Genomic DNA, 15,241 nt, shown 5'->3' with positions numbered 1-15,241 from the left:
GGACGCTGTTGCTGGGAGTGTGGACGTAGCTCCACATTAGCCGTCCTATTCTCAGAGCTGCTGGTTGAGAGCGGTGTCAGGGTGCTGCTGTGGCCTTCAGTGCTGCCAGTCTAAGAATAGGCAGAGGCCTGGGGAACATGCTGTCTCCCTCATGCATACTCCCTCTGCGTACTTCAAAACATACATCTGAGCTATCCATTTCACATTTACAGTTTAAGTGACAGAACGGTTTATTGGGGAATGCTATGGACTGGCATAGCGACTAATGCTTTTTGTCAGTGCATAGTGTGTCTTAAAATATTAGCTGTATTTTTAAAGCATATGGATTTGAAAGCAGCAGATCTGTTTTCCTCTCTGTATAGGTTTACTCGGGTTCTTTTGCCAGTTCCCTCTCTTCTTCATCCCTGGTGTTTCTGTGGTGTCTCCTTCTCTTTCCTCTCTTCTCCTCCCCCAGCTCTAATGTGAGGCTGAAGCTAGCCCTGCTGGATGACATTACTGTGCGCTGCCTGCTGGCCTGTCTGCCTGCCTGGGGACTCTAAAATAAAACACAGCGGTGGGAGAGCCACAGTGCGAGCACATGCTATAGGCAGCCTGACTGACATGCTCTGATAGAGCACACACACGTGCGCTGCCTGCCTGTGTATCTGTGCAGAGCAAGGCTGTGGGGGAGACAGAGGGGGAGACAGCTTCTCCAGCTGTGTCCTGTCAATCATTCATGACCCAGTACTCCGAACAGCACAGGAGGCCAAGGTGGACAGGCCTAAGAGGAGACAGCAGCCTCACACAGTGCTTATGAGTTTGTGTTTTTGTCTGACGGAAAATCATTCTGAGAGGCAAATGATGCTGATAAACCTACAACACATTTGTGTGTGTGTTTAAGAGAGGAGCCACATCCGTCACCCAGAACAAGTGACAAAAAGATAACAATGTCTCACTTGACTGCTCCTCTCCCTCGCTCTCCTCTCTCTCTGCTCACCTCAGAGCCCCTCCTGATCTTTACACATGGCTGCCCATCCTCTCCCATGTCCCAGAGGATGGGAGCTTGTGCGGCAGCTTGGCAGGCTGTCAGGGGAGCGCCGGAGAGCAGGGAACATGTAGTGACTGGAACGGGGGCTGGAGGAGGGTGGAGGTGGCAAAGGGAGGGCAGTACTTCCCACCTCACTGTGGCAGTGAAGCACTAGCTTGATACAAGGTGCAAGAATGCAACAAAGGCAAGAGAAAAACAGGAGCAAAACTCTTGTTATTCTGTGTTTGTAACCACAAACCTTTGTGAACCACAACACACTGTGAACCAATCATCAACAGCAAATGTTTGTCACTGTTTATGTGGTCTATAACTGAGCAAATAACACTACAAGCACACAGAAAAACAAAGTCTGTGTGTAACATAGTCACAAGACATAGGTTGATACTGTGTTTCTGAACCACACTTATTAAAACATAGTGTTGAGTAAATTGGGAGTATAGACTAGTTTAGAAATCTGTGAAACATTATTACCTGTATTTAGGCTATGAATGTCGGCTTTGTTTGGAACTGGAATAACAGGCTTGACTACTATAACTGTGCTAACAGTTCAACTTGTCGATGTACTGAAGACGAATGCTGCCCAACAATATAGTAATCATATCTGAAGTATGCAGACACTTAACTGAGGTGTGAATAGCAGTTACAAACTACTCACAGCCCTACATGCCCCCTATGCATTATGTTTCATGGGGTGGTGCGACGCACGTTTGTGATAACTTACTAAAGCACTTTCTCCCTTTAGTCTGGCTTCAAAACTGCCGCCACATCACACGACAGCCTTTTCCCAAAACAACAACATGACACTGTGTCGACCTGCACCCTCTCTCTCCCTCCCCCTGACAGTAGAGAGAAAAGAGAGAGAAAGAGAAAGAGGTGAAAAAAGATGACAGCAGCTTCAGATCTGACATCAAACGCCAGCTAGAGAGTGAGAGAGTGAACATCTCTGCAATGACAGCCTGTTGGAAAAAAGCTTGGCAATTCCTCTTCTATCCTCTTTCTATCTATCCATCGCTTTCTCTGTGTCTCGCCCATCAAAAAATGTGCCGGCGATTAGGATCTAGGCTAGCCGTGGATGGCTTTTGGATAGGATGTAAAAAACACACGGAGGACCCAGGGGTAAGAGAGCTGATAGTGGTCCTGGTTCAAATGCAGAGGTCTTGCCTTAGTGCTATGGATTCACACACTAATACATCAAGTGTGCTTTTCATTTTAGCAATAGGAGAGGGGGCAAGGGGGCTTTGATGATGCTGCTTTAGAGAGGATGATATGGACTATGGATATGGTACGGACTTGGACACCACGGGTATACAAGGAAAAAAATCTAATTAAAAATATTACATAAAAAAGAAATTGACTGCTTGCATGCTTTTCAGTTAGTTAGGGTTGTTAAAATACTAATATACTTAGTTATATCAATATAAAGGATATAAAGAATATACAAGTGTTGATACTAAAAGAAATCACATAAATCAGACAAAATTGAACTTTGCTAAATTCCAGTCACCTATAAATGGCCACTGCTCTGTACTTTTTTTAAAAGTAAAAAACGCATGCATATCTAAAAAAAACAAAAACTAGAAAACTCGCTAAAACTTGTTACCTGTGAGCTGTAGCCACACATAGGCGGGGCCATTGTAGTGATAATGTGCTAATGAAAAATTGCAGAAGTTGCAAATGTGAAATATAACAAAGATAAAAGAATAATAGAGAATCAAACAAATATGAGGACTGCAAACAACTTGTCCTGCTGTTTGCTTGTTTCCAGGTAAAAAGACATTGGAATAACTCTGTATAGTGATACACTGGACTCTCTCACTGGCAGGATAGATGGGTCAAAGAGTTTTTAGTTTTAGTTTTAGAATGGTCTAGATTAATATATGAATTAGTATGATACCACAAAGTAATATTAAGTGCACTTTTTAGTTAGTTTAGTTAATTGTCTGAAAATATAGTATTTTTTATTATCAGAAGTACTGATTTGAAAGTTTAGTATGACACACACGCGGCATCCCATCTATACCTGGTACTATCCTGATTTGGTCCTGTTAACTGATGGGTTAGTCCTGGCTTATCTCTTGGGTAGCTGGCTGGTGTATGGGTTTAGTACGAGTTTAATTTGTTTACTAGTCATTTGTGGTAATTAATTCTTGGGTTAATTTTTTTAGAAAATGAAGAACTTGTACACTGACTAAACACAGAGCAAAGTTAACTAAGTTGAAAAAAGTATAGCGTCTGAAAAGTATTTTAGCTAATTAGATTTCATGCATTTAATTTAGATTTCACTTCATCACACCGCTCTTGAGGCCGTTCCAAAGTATCTGGTAAATTAAACGCCGCGCACCTCGAGCCGTGCCAATATTTCCGACAATTTGCAAATGTGTATTTATTCTATTCTTGCAAAGTGCTGAGGAGCTGCGAAGGAACATACTGACAGAAAGTGAAAATTAGTTTAAGCCAGGAAAACACAACAAAAGCAAAAATGGCCAAGCCACATCTCGTCCTTATGGATCTTGTGATTACTCCTCCAGTCCAACCTGCTCAGTGAAATGCGCTGGTCCGAATGCCAGGAGGCTGAGTGCGTGTGGGTTAGTAGTGTGACTGCATGGGCGCTCCGGCGGGAATGCCTTGCGTCCCTGCATATGTTTTCACTGCTCACGTGGGAGTATGTGAAACGCCATGATCAGACCAAAGCTGATGAATAAAAGTGGTTATCATTTGTTTGTCTTTGGTGCGGCTTAGGTCAAAACATAGACAAAAGCTAGAGCAGAGAGTGTCGTTGGAACAGTGGTTTAACTGTGTGTAAGACGATATAGCAATATGAAAGTAGTTTCTGTAGCATTTTCTCAAACCAGGTATTAAAATATTGTCAGTGATACTAAATGTGTTTTGTAGTTAACAAACGATATTTAAAACTTACACAAACCTAATTCAAATTCACTTGTTCCTTAAAGGAGACACATGATGTAAAATTGACTCAAGAGTTTTAAACCATGTTACAATGGTTTCCACAAATGTCACATCATCATTAAAGCTGGGATATCAACTTTTAATGTGTAAAGCTAGTGTTTTAACCCTCTTAGTTAAATGTTGAGTATTTCTTATGCTATTATTACATTCGATATGCCGTTTCACTGAAAATTCCAGTGTTCACCTACCACCTATACACGGCCATTGCTCTGTACTAAAACGCGCTACCTGTGAACTGCAGCCACCCATAGGTTTGGCTATTGTTGTAATAACATGCTAATGAAGAATTACAGGACAAATTACAGAAGTTGTAAATGTAAAATATGTAACTATTTTCATTGTGGAAAAAGGATAACAGAGAATCAAACTTGCATGAGTAGTGTAAACAGATTGTCCTGCTGTTTGCTTGTATCCAGGTAAAAAGACATGTGGAACAACACTGGATAGTGATACACTGGACTCTCTCACTCACCGGCAGGCTAGACGGGCGGTCCTGGGGTACACTGTCCTCACTGCTGGCCTTGGCAGAATTGGCTGTGACTGGACCCCTGGTGTTAAAGCTCTCCTGCTGGGTCTCCTGGAGTGTAGAAACAAAAGAGACAAATGGAGAAAATCAGTCCAATCCATAAGCTCTAAATTAAATACAAACTGCTACACACACAGAGAGCTCTGGCTTAAACATTTGACACTATTGGAACTCACATAAGAAACCACATATTAGGGCTGTATTGTGCAGCCTCCTGTTGACATGGTTAGATCAAAGTCGCAAAAGCAGGAGGAGAAAAACACACAAACACACAAAACACACAACCACACTCTAATACAGTAAACAGAAGAACACAGCTAACAAAATCAACCATTAGAGCAGCTATAACCGTCAATTCATCTGTGCCAAATCTGGGCCTATAACCACCCACTAATCCGGCATAGTATACAGAAGTACACACCGGCATTGGAACACACACGCCTGGTCTATTGTTCAAATCTAAGTCATTTTCTTCCCCTCTGTAATCACGCGCCTATCTAGTGTAAACCAATTTTCCTCCCATTGTCGGAGGTGTTGCCCTCTCCCACACTCTCTTCCATATCTCTCTGCCTCTGCCTTCCTCTTTTCATTCACCGCCGAGGTCGTTTCTCCATCATGTTAAGCATCGGCCGCACAATGGCAACTTGTTAAGGAGCCCTGAGTGGAGGGATTAGTGATAACTGGGATAGCACAGACACACACACACACACACACTTCTGGCAGTTCCTTCAAATCCACTTTCTCTCCCCATGTTTGATTTCTTATCGGTACAGTAGGTGGGCCATGTTACTGCCAGTAAGATGATGTATTCCTTACAGCGAGCTAAAATACCCTTAATATTACAGGATTAAACGTACATCAGTGCCACAAGACAAAATTTAAGCTTTTTTCCTAAACTATATTTCTCATAGTATCGTAAGCACAAGCAGCGAAAAGTCTGTTCATGTATAATTCAAAATGTAGTGACTTCAAATGCCCCATACAGGCAATTCAGATTAAAATCATTAGCCAATTAAATCTGATCATTTTAAATATTAAAAATGTATAAATACAATTATTACACAGAGCAGGTATTTAGTGGGCATGCAGTGCACCATTTAGCAGGAACTAGATTTGCATTGCCAACCGCCACCTGTATCAAATGAATGGGTATTATCAGCCTCATCTGTTCATATAGTCAATTAATTTACCATAACGGCATATAGAATCCGCTTTCCCACTTAACAGACAGAAATAGGGGTCAAGCCATAAAAATTAAAAGTACATTTAGATTTTCATTTTCTTGCTTCGATAAATGAGGATATTTCTAGCTGCATATGGAGGAAGAATTTCAGCAATTAAAATGATTGCATCTATTCAGGTATTTATTTTAGTTTCAATCAAACTACACTGAAAACATTTAGTTTTATCAAAAAATCCAGATCACAATGTACAAATGGTAGGTGTATAGTAAATGTGTGTGGTAATAAGTGGGCGGGTACAGTGTGACTGCTGTTTTGAATACAATGCCCACGATTGCTAGTTTAGGCCTGCATTGATTGTGCATTCATGTGGTCTGGATATTTACTAGAAGCACTAAAGCTAATCAGCGTGGCAGATTTACTCAGCAACTTCTTTTTTGTTACTACCCACTCCTCGCTCTAAAATGAATTTTGTAGTTTCCCTCGTGCATACTGTACAAGCTATGGCAATCACACATTCCTGTACAAATATGCCAAAAAATATACAAGCTGGAAAACCAATGGTGTTATTTGTTGCTGCTAATACAAACTGTTCCCAAACAAACCCTTCGCATTCCAAAAAGGGTGCCACAGAAAATAGCAACACATAAGCGAATATTTTGTTGTTATTAGCAAAGCACTAATTAGCATGTTGTTTATTAACCATACAATACACTCAAGAGTTGTTTATCCATAATAACTTTATCCAGTAGATCTGACTAGTTTTAGGAAATGAAATCCCAATCAGATCTAGCTGCAGTAAAATCAAACCTGTTTTCATGACAAATTTAAATGACACTCAGTTAGAATTTACATAGAGTGTAGATATTTACAACTAAGGCAGTAATAATAATAATAATTTCTCCCCTCCATAACAAAAAATGGTAGTAGTTCTACACAATGGCGCATGTTGAAGTTTGGTTTTACATTTCTCAACTAATATTGACCCAAATAGAGCTGCACAGGTAAATAGAAGAAGAGCTGGACATGTGCAGTCAGTGGAAGGTACACGGACACACAACCAGCTGAATAGTGTTGTAGAGTGGCTGCTGACCCAAGTCCAATATTTACTCAGGCGTAAGTGTGTGTGTGTGTGTAGGGGTGTGTGTGTGTGTGTGTTTGCGTGTACTCCAGGGGATTTCTCTTTTAAGTGGGTCAAAGTGAGCAGGGTTGCCTCGTGCCACTGTTTACGCTCATATTCTTACATCATCCCTGTCAAGCGTAATAAGGACATGGGGCACAGGAGGCGGGGCTTACAAGGAGACTGAGGGCCCAAAACAAACAAGGTGAAATCTCACAGGCCTAGGCAATTACGATTAAAAATGTGGAGCAGAAAAGACATCAGAGGAGTGAAGGAGTGCTGCGAGTGCATCCTTTCATTTGAGTTCTTTCCAGTCCATTGTCTCAAAATCCCATTTCCCAGCTAATTTAGAAGCTTCTAAAATACACCCCACTCCATACCTTAAGCCTTAGGCCACAGTTAATCCTGTCTCTACACACACTCACACATACACACGCGCATGCCGAGACACGCTCATTCATCCTGCTTGCGTTTTCAAAAGACTCCATCTTGGCATAGTAGAAATGAAGGATATTGAAGGCAAGTGTTTGAAGTGCATGGGGGAACGCGGGGAATCAAACTGTGAGTTAAATGCTATTAGACAGCTGTGTGGAGAGCCAGTGTAATATTAGATGTGATTGAATAGATGACTGCTGAATGCAATGTAATATATAGAGCCGCAGAGGCTTTATACAGACCTAAATCAATATAGCAGCGCAGTGTTAATCCCAGTCACTCAGGAGCCGCTCACACAGAGTTGGAGAAGTAAAAGATGACTTTGTTGCACATGATGTCAGTACATGCTTTACAAGACGGTTTAGAAGTCATTTGTCTGTGTGATGTTTGCTCCTGGAATGGACATTTTTATTCCCTGCTGAGACACTACAGAAGTTTTCAATTTTAAAATTTGGTTTGTCATACAGTAGGGAGAAGGGGAAATATATGTATTGCATTTTGTCATGACTTCCAAATGCAATATCAATTTAGCCCATATTAGTGTTCTATATCTAGTTACCTATATATATATATATATATATATATATATATATATATATATATATATATATATATATATATATATATATATATATATATATATATATATATATATATATATATATATATAGATGTAGATAGAGGTGGGGGATTATCATTTTTATTATTTGAATACCAATTATATAGTTTAGATGTAATATTTCTGCACTTTTGGGGGTCATTTTGCATTAGTCTGATACTTAAACCTCAACTAATACATTTAAAGACTTATTTCAGCACAACCTGATGGTCTGAATACTGAAATTGGAATACTCCAAAAATATATACTGATATAAATTTTTGTCAATATATCCCACCCCTATATCTAGATCCCGCATAATCATTTAATAGCTAGAAATCTACCTGAAAAGCTCCTCAACAAATATTTTTTTCTACCTAGTGACCTGTATTGCTAAAAGCAGGTCAAAAAGTCAGAGAGACAGTTGCAAGATCAGATCAAGTTAGACACTTGTCACTTTCTACTATAAAAACACTACCAATCCTTAGCTGGGACCTTCTTTTGTCTGTGCACTGGAGCAGGGTGCAGGGTGCAGAGTTGGCCTGCCTTTACTTGAATGGGTTTGATTGCTTGTCGGGACAAATAAGCGGTGAAACTGGTATGACAGCACGCAGGCACGTCTGACGCCTTCCCCCTGACACTAAACAAAAGCACCCGGCGAAAAAATCACAGCCATTAACTAAAGCTGATTTCACCTGACATGTGTCTTCAATCCCTTTTTATAAATAGCAAAGACAAGATATGGATTACTTCAAATTGTACTTTGGCAGCAGTTTCATCTGACATGCTTCAGCGCTAGATTAGAACAGTCTGCCCGCATGTCTTTCACACAGTCCCTACCCTATTACATTACTATTGGCAAATATGATTATTATTGTTGTGAAATATTGAAATATTTATTTATTCTATTTAAATATCAAAACTGATATTATGGAAGCACGTTTTTTTCTTGAAAAGACGAAACAATAAAATGGCTCCAAATACAAAAATTTAAGAAGTTGAAATCAAGAAGTAGAACATGATTTTTAACAATGGTGCACAAAACAGAGTAGCTTAACTCTATTTCGGGGCAGAAAGTTAACCAAATCATAGCAAAAGTTACCTGCATCACATCAGACTTTATCAATATATGCAGGAATATATCTCTCTCTCTTTCTTCCCTTTCTCTAGTGGCTGATCCCAGCACCTTCACCTCTACCCTCCTGTCTCTTGCCGCTTTATTCATGACTCACAAATGAATTAGTCATCCCCCTCTTTTTCCCCTGGACCTTGGCAGATGCATATCTCCACAAAATCTGATGTTAATGCCATTAATATTCATTAAAAATTAAGCTTAATTGTGCGCCTTTAGGAGGGAGGCCACTCAGCTCCCTCACTCCCTCCCCTCACAGACTCTAATCACACACATTATAAAGCACAGCACATTTGCCTGTGACCCTCCAATACTTAAGGGGCACGCTCACTGATGCTTGAGGGGCTATACCATCCATGTATTGGATGGTCGTGCAGGAGTATTTGTTTCTGTAGCAGTTTGAAGATCTGGTGGGCATTATATTGAGTGTCATGTTAGATGTATATAATCAACTATGGGCCATTTACACTGACATTCTATCAAAGGGCCCATTTCTGTTTTAGATCAGATTTTTTCAATAATTTCTTATTATACATTTATTATCTTAGAACTGTATGTGTTTATGTGCGTTCGCTGAGCCTGGCTCAAAAGATCCTTTAACATCAATTTTCCCGCTCATTTGGCTGGGCTGTAAAACTGTGGCCTTCAAAGAGAGAGAGACGAGTTAGTGAGAATAATGCGTACACGTACACAGCCCTATGCATCAGAGAGAGACTGTGCTGGCAACGACGACTCGGCGCATCCATATTCAGTAGACTGCTTTTACACATGCGCCAGTTACGACTCACACCAATCAGGCTGACGGTGCCATAATTGAATTCACAATCAGCGACTATGCATTGCGGAGTGGTGCGATCTTGACATGCCAACATTTGCTGTGATGTTCATGTTTTTCTGACACTTGCCTTTTTGATCCATTACACAACATCTGAGAAACACTGCGGTTAGCGTATGATTATTCCTGCTATATCTGCCATATATTAAAGGGCAGGCTTTACCTTTATGTAAATGCCATCATGTACACCACCAACACAGACATTTGGATACTTATTATCATCAGGGAAAAGGTGAGCATTAGAATGGAAATTGCTGCTGTTTGTCCAAGTGTGAGTTTCCATATAGCGGTGAGCTCTTAATAGCTCCATTTGTACGGGGCCTGTTCTAGTGCCATGTCCTTCAAATTGGATTCTATCTCACAATCCCCCTGACCTTTAGCACAAAGACACTACAAGTGAGGACCAGCGCTCAACACGGGGCACACACACTTCCATATCCGCCATAATACTCAGAGAGCCAATGCCACCCATATAAAACTGGAGGAGCAGAGACCGTCCCGTAGCAATGATGTCAGATGTATCTGACAGTGCTAGCGGCAGGTGCCTTTGCCAGGATGTTTCATTCTCTTTCACCTAAACAGGCTAATCAAATAAAAGCCTGTCTTTGTAGCATCTTTAGCTTCACACACTCTTTGGAAGTTTGCCTCGCCAACCCCCATCCGCCCATTCACTTGAATGACTTTGGCTTCCCGTTAAAGAGGACATCCACGCTAACTGATGCACACCCACACGACTTTTGCTAAACACGCAGGAACAATAGCAATGTGTTGGCGAGCTTGACTTTGACGGTGACATTTTTTACTGTTTTCTCTTTCTGTGTCTGAGTCTGTATCCAGGAACAAATGTAGCGGCATTTCCTAACAAATGGCAGCTAAATGAGGCCCCCAGGGTGCTATGGCGCTAACTACCGGGCCCCCTTTTTTCTGAGCCATTATGATTGTCCTAACCGTTCCAAAAAACACCTCTCCTGTTCACGTTCATTTGCATTTGAATTGCCGCTCGGCTGTACAAAAACAAACATAAATCAAAAAAGAGAGAAAAAGAAGAAAAAAACGTGGTGGATTCTGGTTGAGCAATTAGCGAGTGTCAGTCAAAAACACACACTAAATTAAAAACATTGTCTCAAGCACGCTCGCACTGCTAGCTGACATATAGTTTCTTTTCCCCAATTTTATCATTTACTTTTTTAGCCGGGAAACTCATCAAACTTAAGTGCTCGTCAAGCGGCGGGCAAATCGGAGCGCGGCAGGCCCGGGGTTGCCGTGGCGATACGCGGGGACATTTAGAGGACTCCGATAAACTCATGCCATTTAAAAGGTTATGACAATTAACGCCGCCTCGCTGCAAATTACCACTGCCAGACCTTTACCCGTGGACGTCCCTCTCGCCTCTTATCGCCCTGCACCCAGCCGCCCCCCCCCCTCCCTCCACAGCACCCCCCCCTTCACTCATCTGCCACCATATGCCCTCCATTTCCTCCATGCCTCCCCCCTCACAGCTAGCTTTTATTATCCCCTTAATTAACACACACTTCTTCGCTTAATATTCAAATGGCGACCAATTAATGGCATTGAACTTTGGGGGTGCCGTAGCTTCTCTCCACTGTCCACTCTCTAGCACCCATGACTTCTGGCCCCCTCGTTCTCCTCCGTCCACCCTCTCTCGACCCAAGGTGAGCACCCATTTCCGTTGGAGAGTGTGTTCATAAGGCTGGGAGGTGGGTGGGGGGCAGAGTGGTGAAGGACGATAATTGAAGCAACAGAGCAGAGTATACAGTGCATGGGGTAATAAAGCCAAGGGTGTAGACCGCTGGAAAGGCCTTTTAATTAACCCGGTGTGATTAAATGAGGAGGTGGCTGGGGAGGGGGAGGGCGAAGGGAGATAGGGCACACTGTTGTAGCCGGTTGAGGTGACAGACAGGAAATGCGAAATGGTCCACAGCTCTTGGGTCCAGGTGAGGCATATGCACACTCCCGATTGTGTTGTTTTACAGCAATCTATAGGCCCATAAAATCAATAAAAAGTTATTCAAAGTCGCAAAAGCATAGTCAAAAGTAATAGTGTCCCCATTTTGATTCTAGTTTAGGGACCATAGGTTATAAAATATATGATATTCAATCAAATCTCTAAAGTCTTCTCATAAAATACACAATCTCAACTAAATCCCGGATTGCTGCTTATGCTGAGCAGTAAATATGTAATTGCACATAACTACAGGAAGATGCTAACTGCAATATTTCAAACATAGGATATGAAAATATAGCTTTGCACATTGGGAATTCTAAAAAAGTATAGTAAAACTTCCACATATTAACAATGCAGTGTTAAGCATTTATTACAAAGAATCAGAAGTTTACTAGTATTTGAACTTTTCTGGTGAAGGGTTTGCCACCTGCTTGCCTCAGTGTTATTGCTTTCCTAGAATTAAAAGTACCCATCTCTACAGAGACAAGCAGATCAAGCCACCGTGCAAAGGTCAGATCTATGTAGAGAAGATCCCACTGAAAGTATAAAGTTTTTTTGCACGTGAGCTTTTATTTTTTGAAAAACAAGCACTGAAAATTAAAACATAACAAATGTCCAAGAAAAAACAAGACAATATCACTATATACTTCAGTTGTTTCCTGCAATATATTTGAATCACTTTGACCAGAAAAGGCAAATAAATACATTGAATAATTGAATAATGAGACACTGCTCCATCCATCTCAGTTGGTAACAATCCCAAACCATTAAGAGTATAGTAAGTGACTTAGCCGACCTCCGTTCTTGCTCAGCTCTGATCTTTTTGTACGGTGATAAGCATGTCCCAGGAGCCTACTACCAGAGAGGAAGAGGAAACTGTTAAGGCCAATAGAGGAAGTAAGGAGTGGGATCAGATTCTCATGGAGAGGAGGGGTGGGCTACACGGTGGGAATGAGTTCTGTCTTTAAAGTCACTCTAATCCACACAGACACACTTTGACTATATCCAGTTACATGTAATGACTCCCGAAACATAAATTCAACACATTACTCCAGAGTGTAAAATTAAACAGGGACTGGTTGGAATAACAGATTAAAGGCTGTTTTCACAACATTATGAGTTTACACTTGGCGCGGGGCCAGAACAGCATTAGAGTTCCTATCCCTCCCCCTGGTCTCCTCTGTCACACTCGGCTGTATACTGCCCAATAAAACAAACATGCCATAAAAGTAATCTCCAAATTCTTAAAATTACAGCACTCTCGTTTTGCTTTTATGAGGTACAATGTATTAGATGGTAACGTGATCTCACTTTCCCTGTTATGAAGATTTAGACTGTTCACTGACCTGCGCTATAACAATTATATCCATCTCCACTATAATCAAGTCAGTACAGTTAAATAGTGAGCGGAGTACTTCCAAATGAAATTCTGCAGCTGCAAAGAGACAACATTCTAGCAGGCCTTGTCCACATGTAGGCGTATTTTTGAAAATGTTACTTTTCAGAGACTTTTGGCCTTTTGTACGCATCCAAACTGTGATTTAGGTCACGCAAAAGGCTCTTTTCTGAAAACTCATTTCAAAGAGGAGACAGTCAGAATGTCAGTTTTTATGCATCAGTGAAGACAGATTTTCCACAATGACACCTCAGCTAAGTTTAGAATAACAGATGTATTTTCTTCATACAACAAATGCACAGTATTTTTAGCCATGATCCTTGTCCAAGATTTTGAGAAGATTCCTGGACTCCATGGTCTCCCATTGCTCCTGATAACATGGGGTCAAATGTAATGGGCAATAGAGGATAACTTCCTCTTAACCATAACATGAGTATGAATTAGCCTAGAGAGCAAACCTGTAAATTATACCTCATTGTTCATAGTGTCAATAATTATGAATAATACTTAGATTATGACGTTTCTTCTCACAATAATCGTAAACTAATATTTAATACTGAAATGTCCCTATTGGTTGACCCAAAAATTCAGAAGAAAAAACATATAGTGGTGTTTTCAAACTTCCACCTATACTTCATATTCTTATTTTTCGTTCTTTTCTATCAGTCTTCAAAAAGTCTTTTAGCCTGCTCTGCTCAGTGCAATCAGATGAGGTCACAGTGGTGCAATAGACTCAAAAGGCGGCGGTGTTTTCCCTCGATTTGTTACAAAACCAGCTAATAGCGGTCGGGTGCAGAGCAAATTCGGTGTCAAAGGCAGCTGGAATGGCTCCATCAACTGGAGGATGTCCTCTGGCTAGGGTTAATGGGAGTGGAGTGGAGGCAAAGGAACCAAGCAGAAAGGCGGAAGAACAAAATAAAAAAAAAAACTTTTCAGCTTAGATTTCTCAGAGTAATGCAGGGTCAAAAAACTGAGGTCAATAGCACAATGACATCCTAATCTGCAGTATACTGTTGCAAGTGTGTGTGTAAATGTGTGTGTATGTGTGTGTGAGAGAGAGAGATAGAGAGAGACAGAGGCTAACATCATGTCTCATTTCAGTCCAGAATCACACACAAAGGTCACGCCTCGACCTTTTCTCTGCTCACAATCGACGCAGCACATTCGGCTGATTAGAGTACACACACAACCCGACACCGCCAATGAAACACCACTACTATTTGAAATTGTGGTCAAATTCAACATCACTTTCCAAAAATGTCAAACTTAAATGTTTTCGAGAAAGTCATAAGAGTGAAAATCCTCAATTTCCCTGTGTGAGTGTGGGTAATTCCCGTCACCTGAAACATGGAACAGTGTGCTATCCAGAGATTTTTACCCAGAAACCTCAGCAGCATTGAATGATGCACACAGGTTTTTTATGGGGCTATAGTTAATCTTTCCAAAAATGTTCACTTTGTCTTCTTATTATGTAAATAAATACTGTCTTTTTTTTTTTTTTACATAATAACCAGGTAAGTACATGTCTTAACTTGCTGTCATTAAAAAGAACAAAAGTTTGGGAGCTGCAGCTTTTACAGTGACCATGGAGTCTCTGTAGATGCCATTAAAACACTAATAATGAAGCAGAAGCAAAACTTAAACTAAAGCTTAAAACAAGTTAGAACTAGTGGGGTAAAGGCTGTAGATACAATGTATTTTGTTTATCACATTATTTTGTGATGTAAATTTTAGGCCATATCACCATGCCCTGGTTTATAATAATTCTTGTGTTTTTGTTACATTCCTTACCAAACAAGGTCTACATATAAATCCATCCATTAGCAGCTACACTGTTTATTTCCTCCAAGCCATACAACACCCATCACCTCTGTTCAGTTGGAACAAATTAAAATTCCTCTTCCCTCGCAGTGGGTCAAACAGCAAAGAGCAATGTGTATGTGAAAATATAGGACTGGATGCTTATTAGCTGGCAAAATAGATTGACTTGTGTTCAATGTTGAGCTCGCTAGTGAGCAAACCGAGGAGGTATGCGCTGGCCGCCTGCTGAGCGTGGTG

General features: G+C 40.8%; 1 protein-coding gene across 3 annotated transcripts in view; it reads right to left on the bottom strand.

Annotated features, from left to right (window-relative positions):
* Nucleotides 1-15,241, bottom strand: part of arid1b (AT rich interactive domain 1B (SWI1-like)) — a 150,057-nt gene that overhangs the window by 93,490 nt on the left and 41,326 nt on the right. For all 3 annotated transcript variants that reach the window (XM_055230995.1, XM_033988062.2, XM_055230996.1), the window contains exon 4: nucleotides 4,467-4,571. In XM_055230995.1, the coding sequence (XP_055086970.1) occupies nucleotides 4,467-4,571 (105 nt within the window). The remainder of the gene's footprint in view (nucleotides 1-4,466; nucleotides 4,572-15,241) is intronic.

Source organism: Periophthalmus magnuspinnatus, chromosome 22 (genome assembly GCF_009829125.3).
Source record: "Periophthalmus magnuspinnatus isolate fPerMag1 chromosome 22, fPerMag1.2.pri, whole genome shotgun sequence".
NCBI classification, from domain to species: domain Eukaryota; kingdom Metazoa; phylum Chordata; class Actinopteri; order Gobiiformes; family Gobiidae; genus Periophthalmus; species Periophthalmus magnuspinnatus.
Note: the sequence above shows the minus strand (reverse complement) of the source record. Positions and strands in the feature narration are given on the sequence as shown.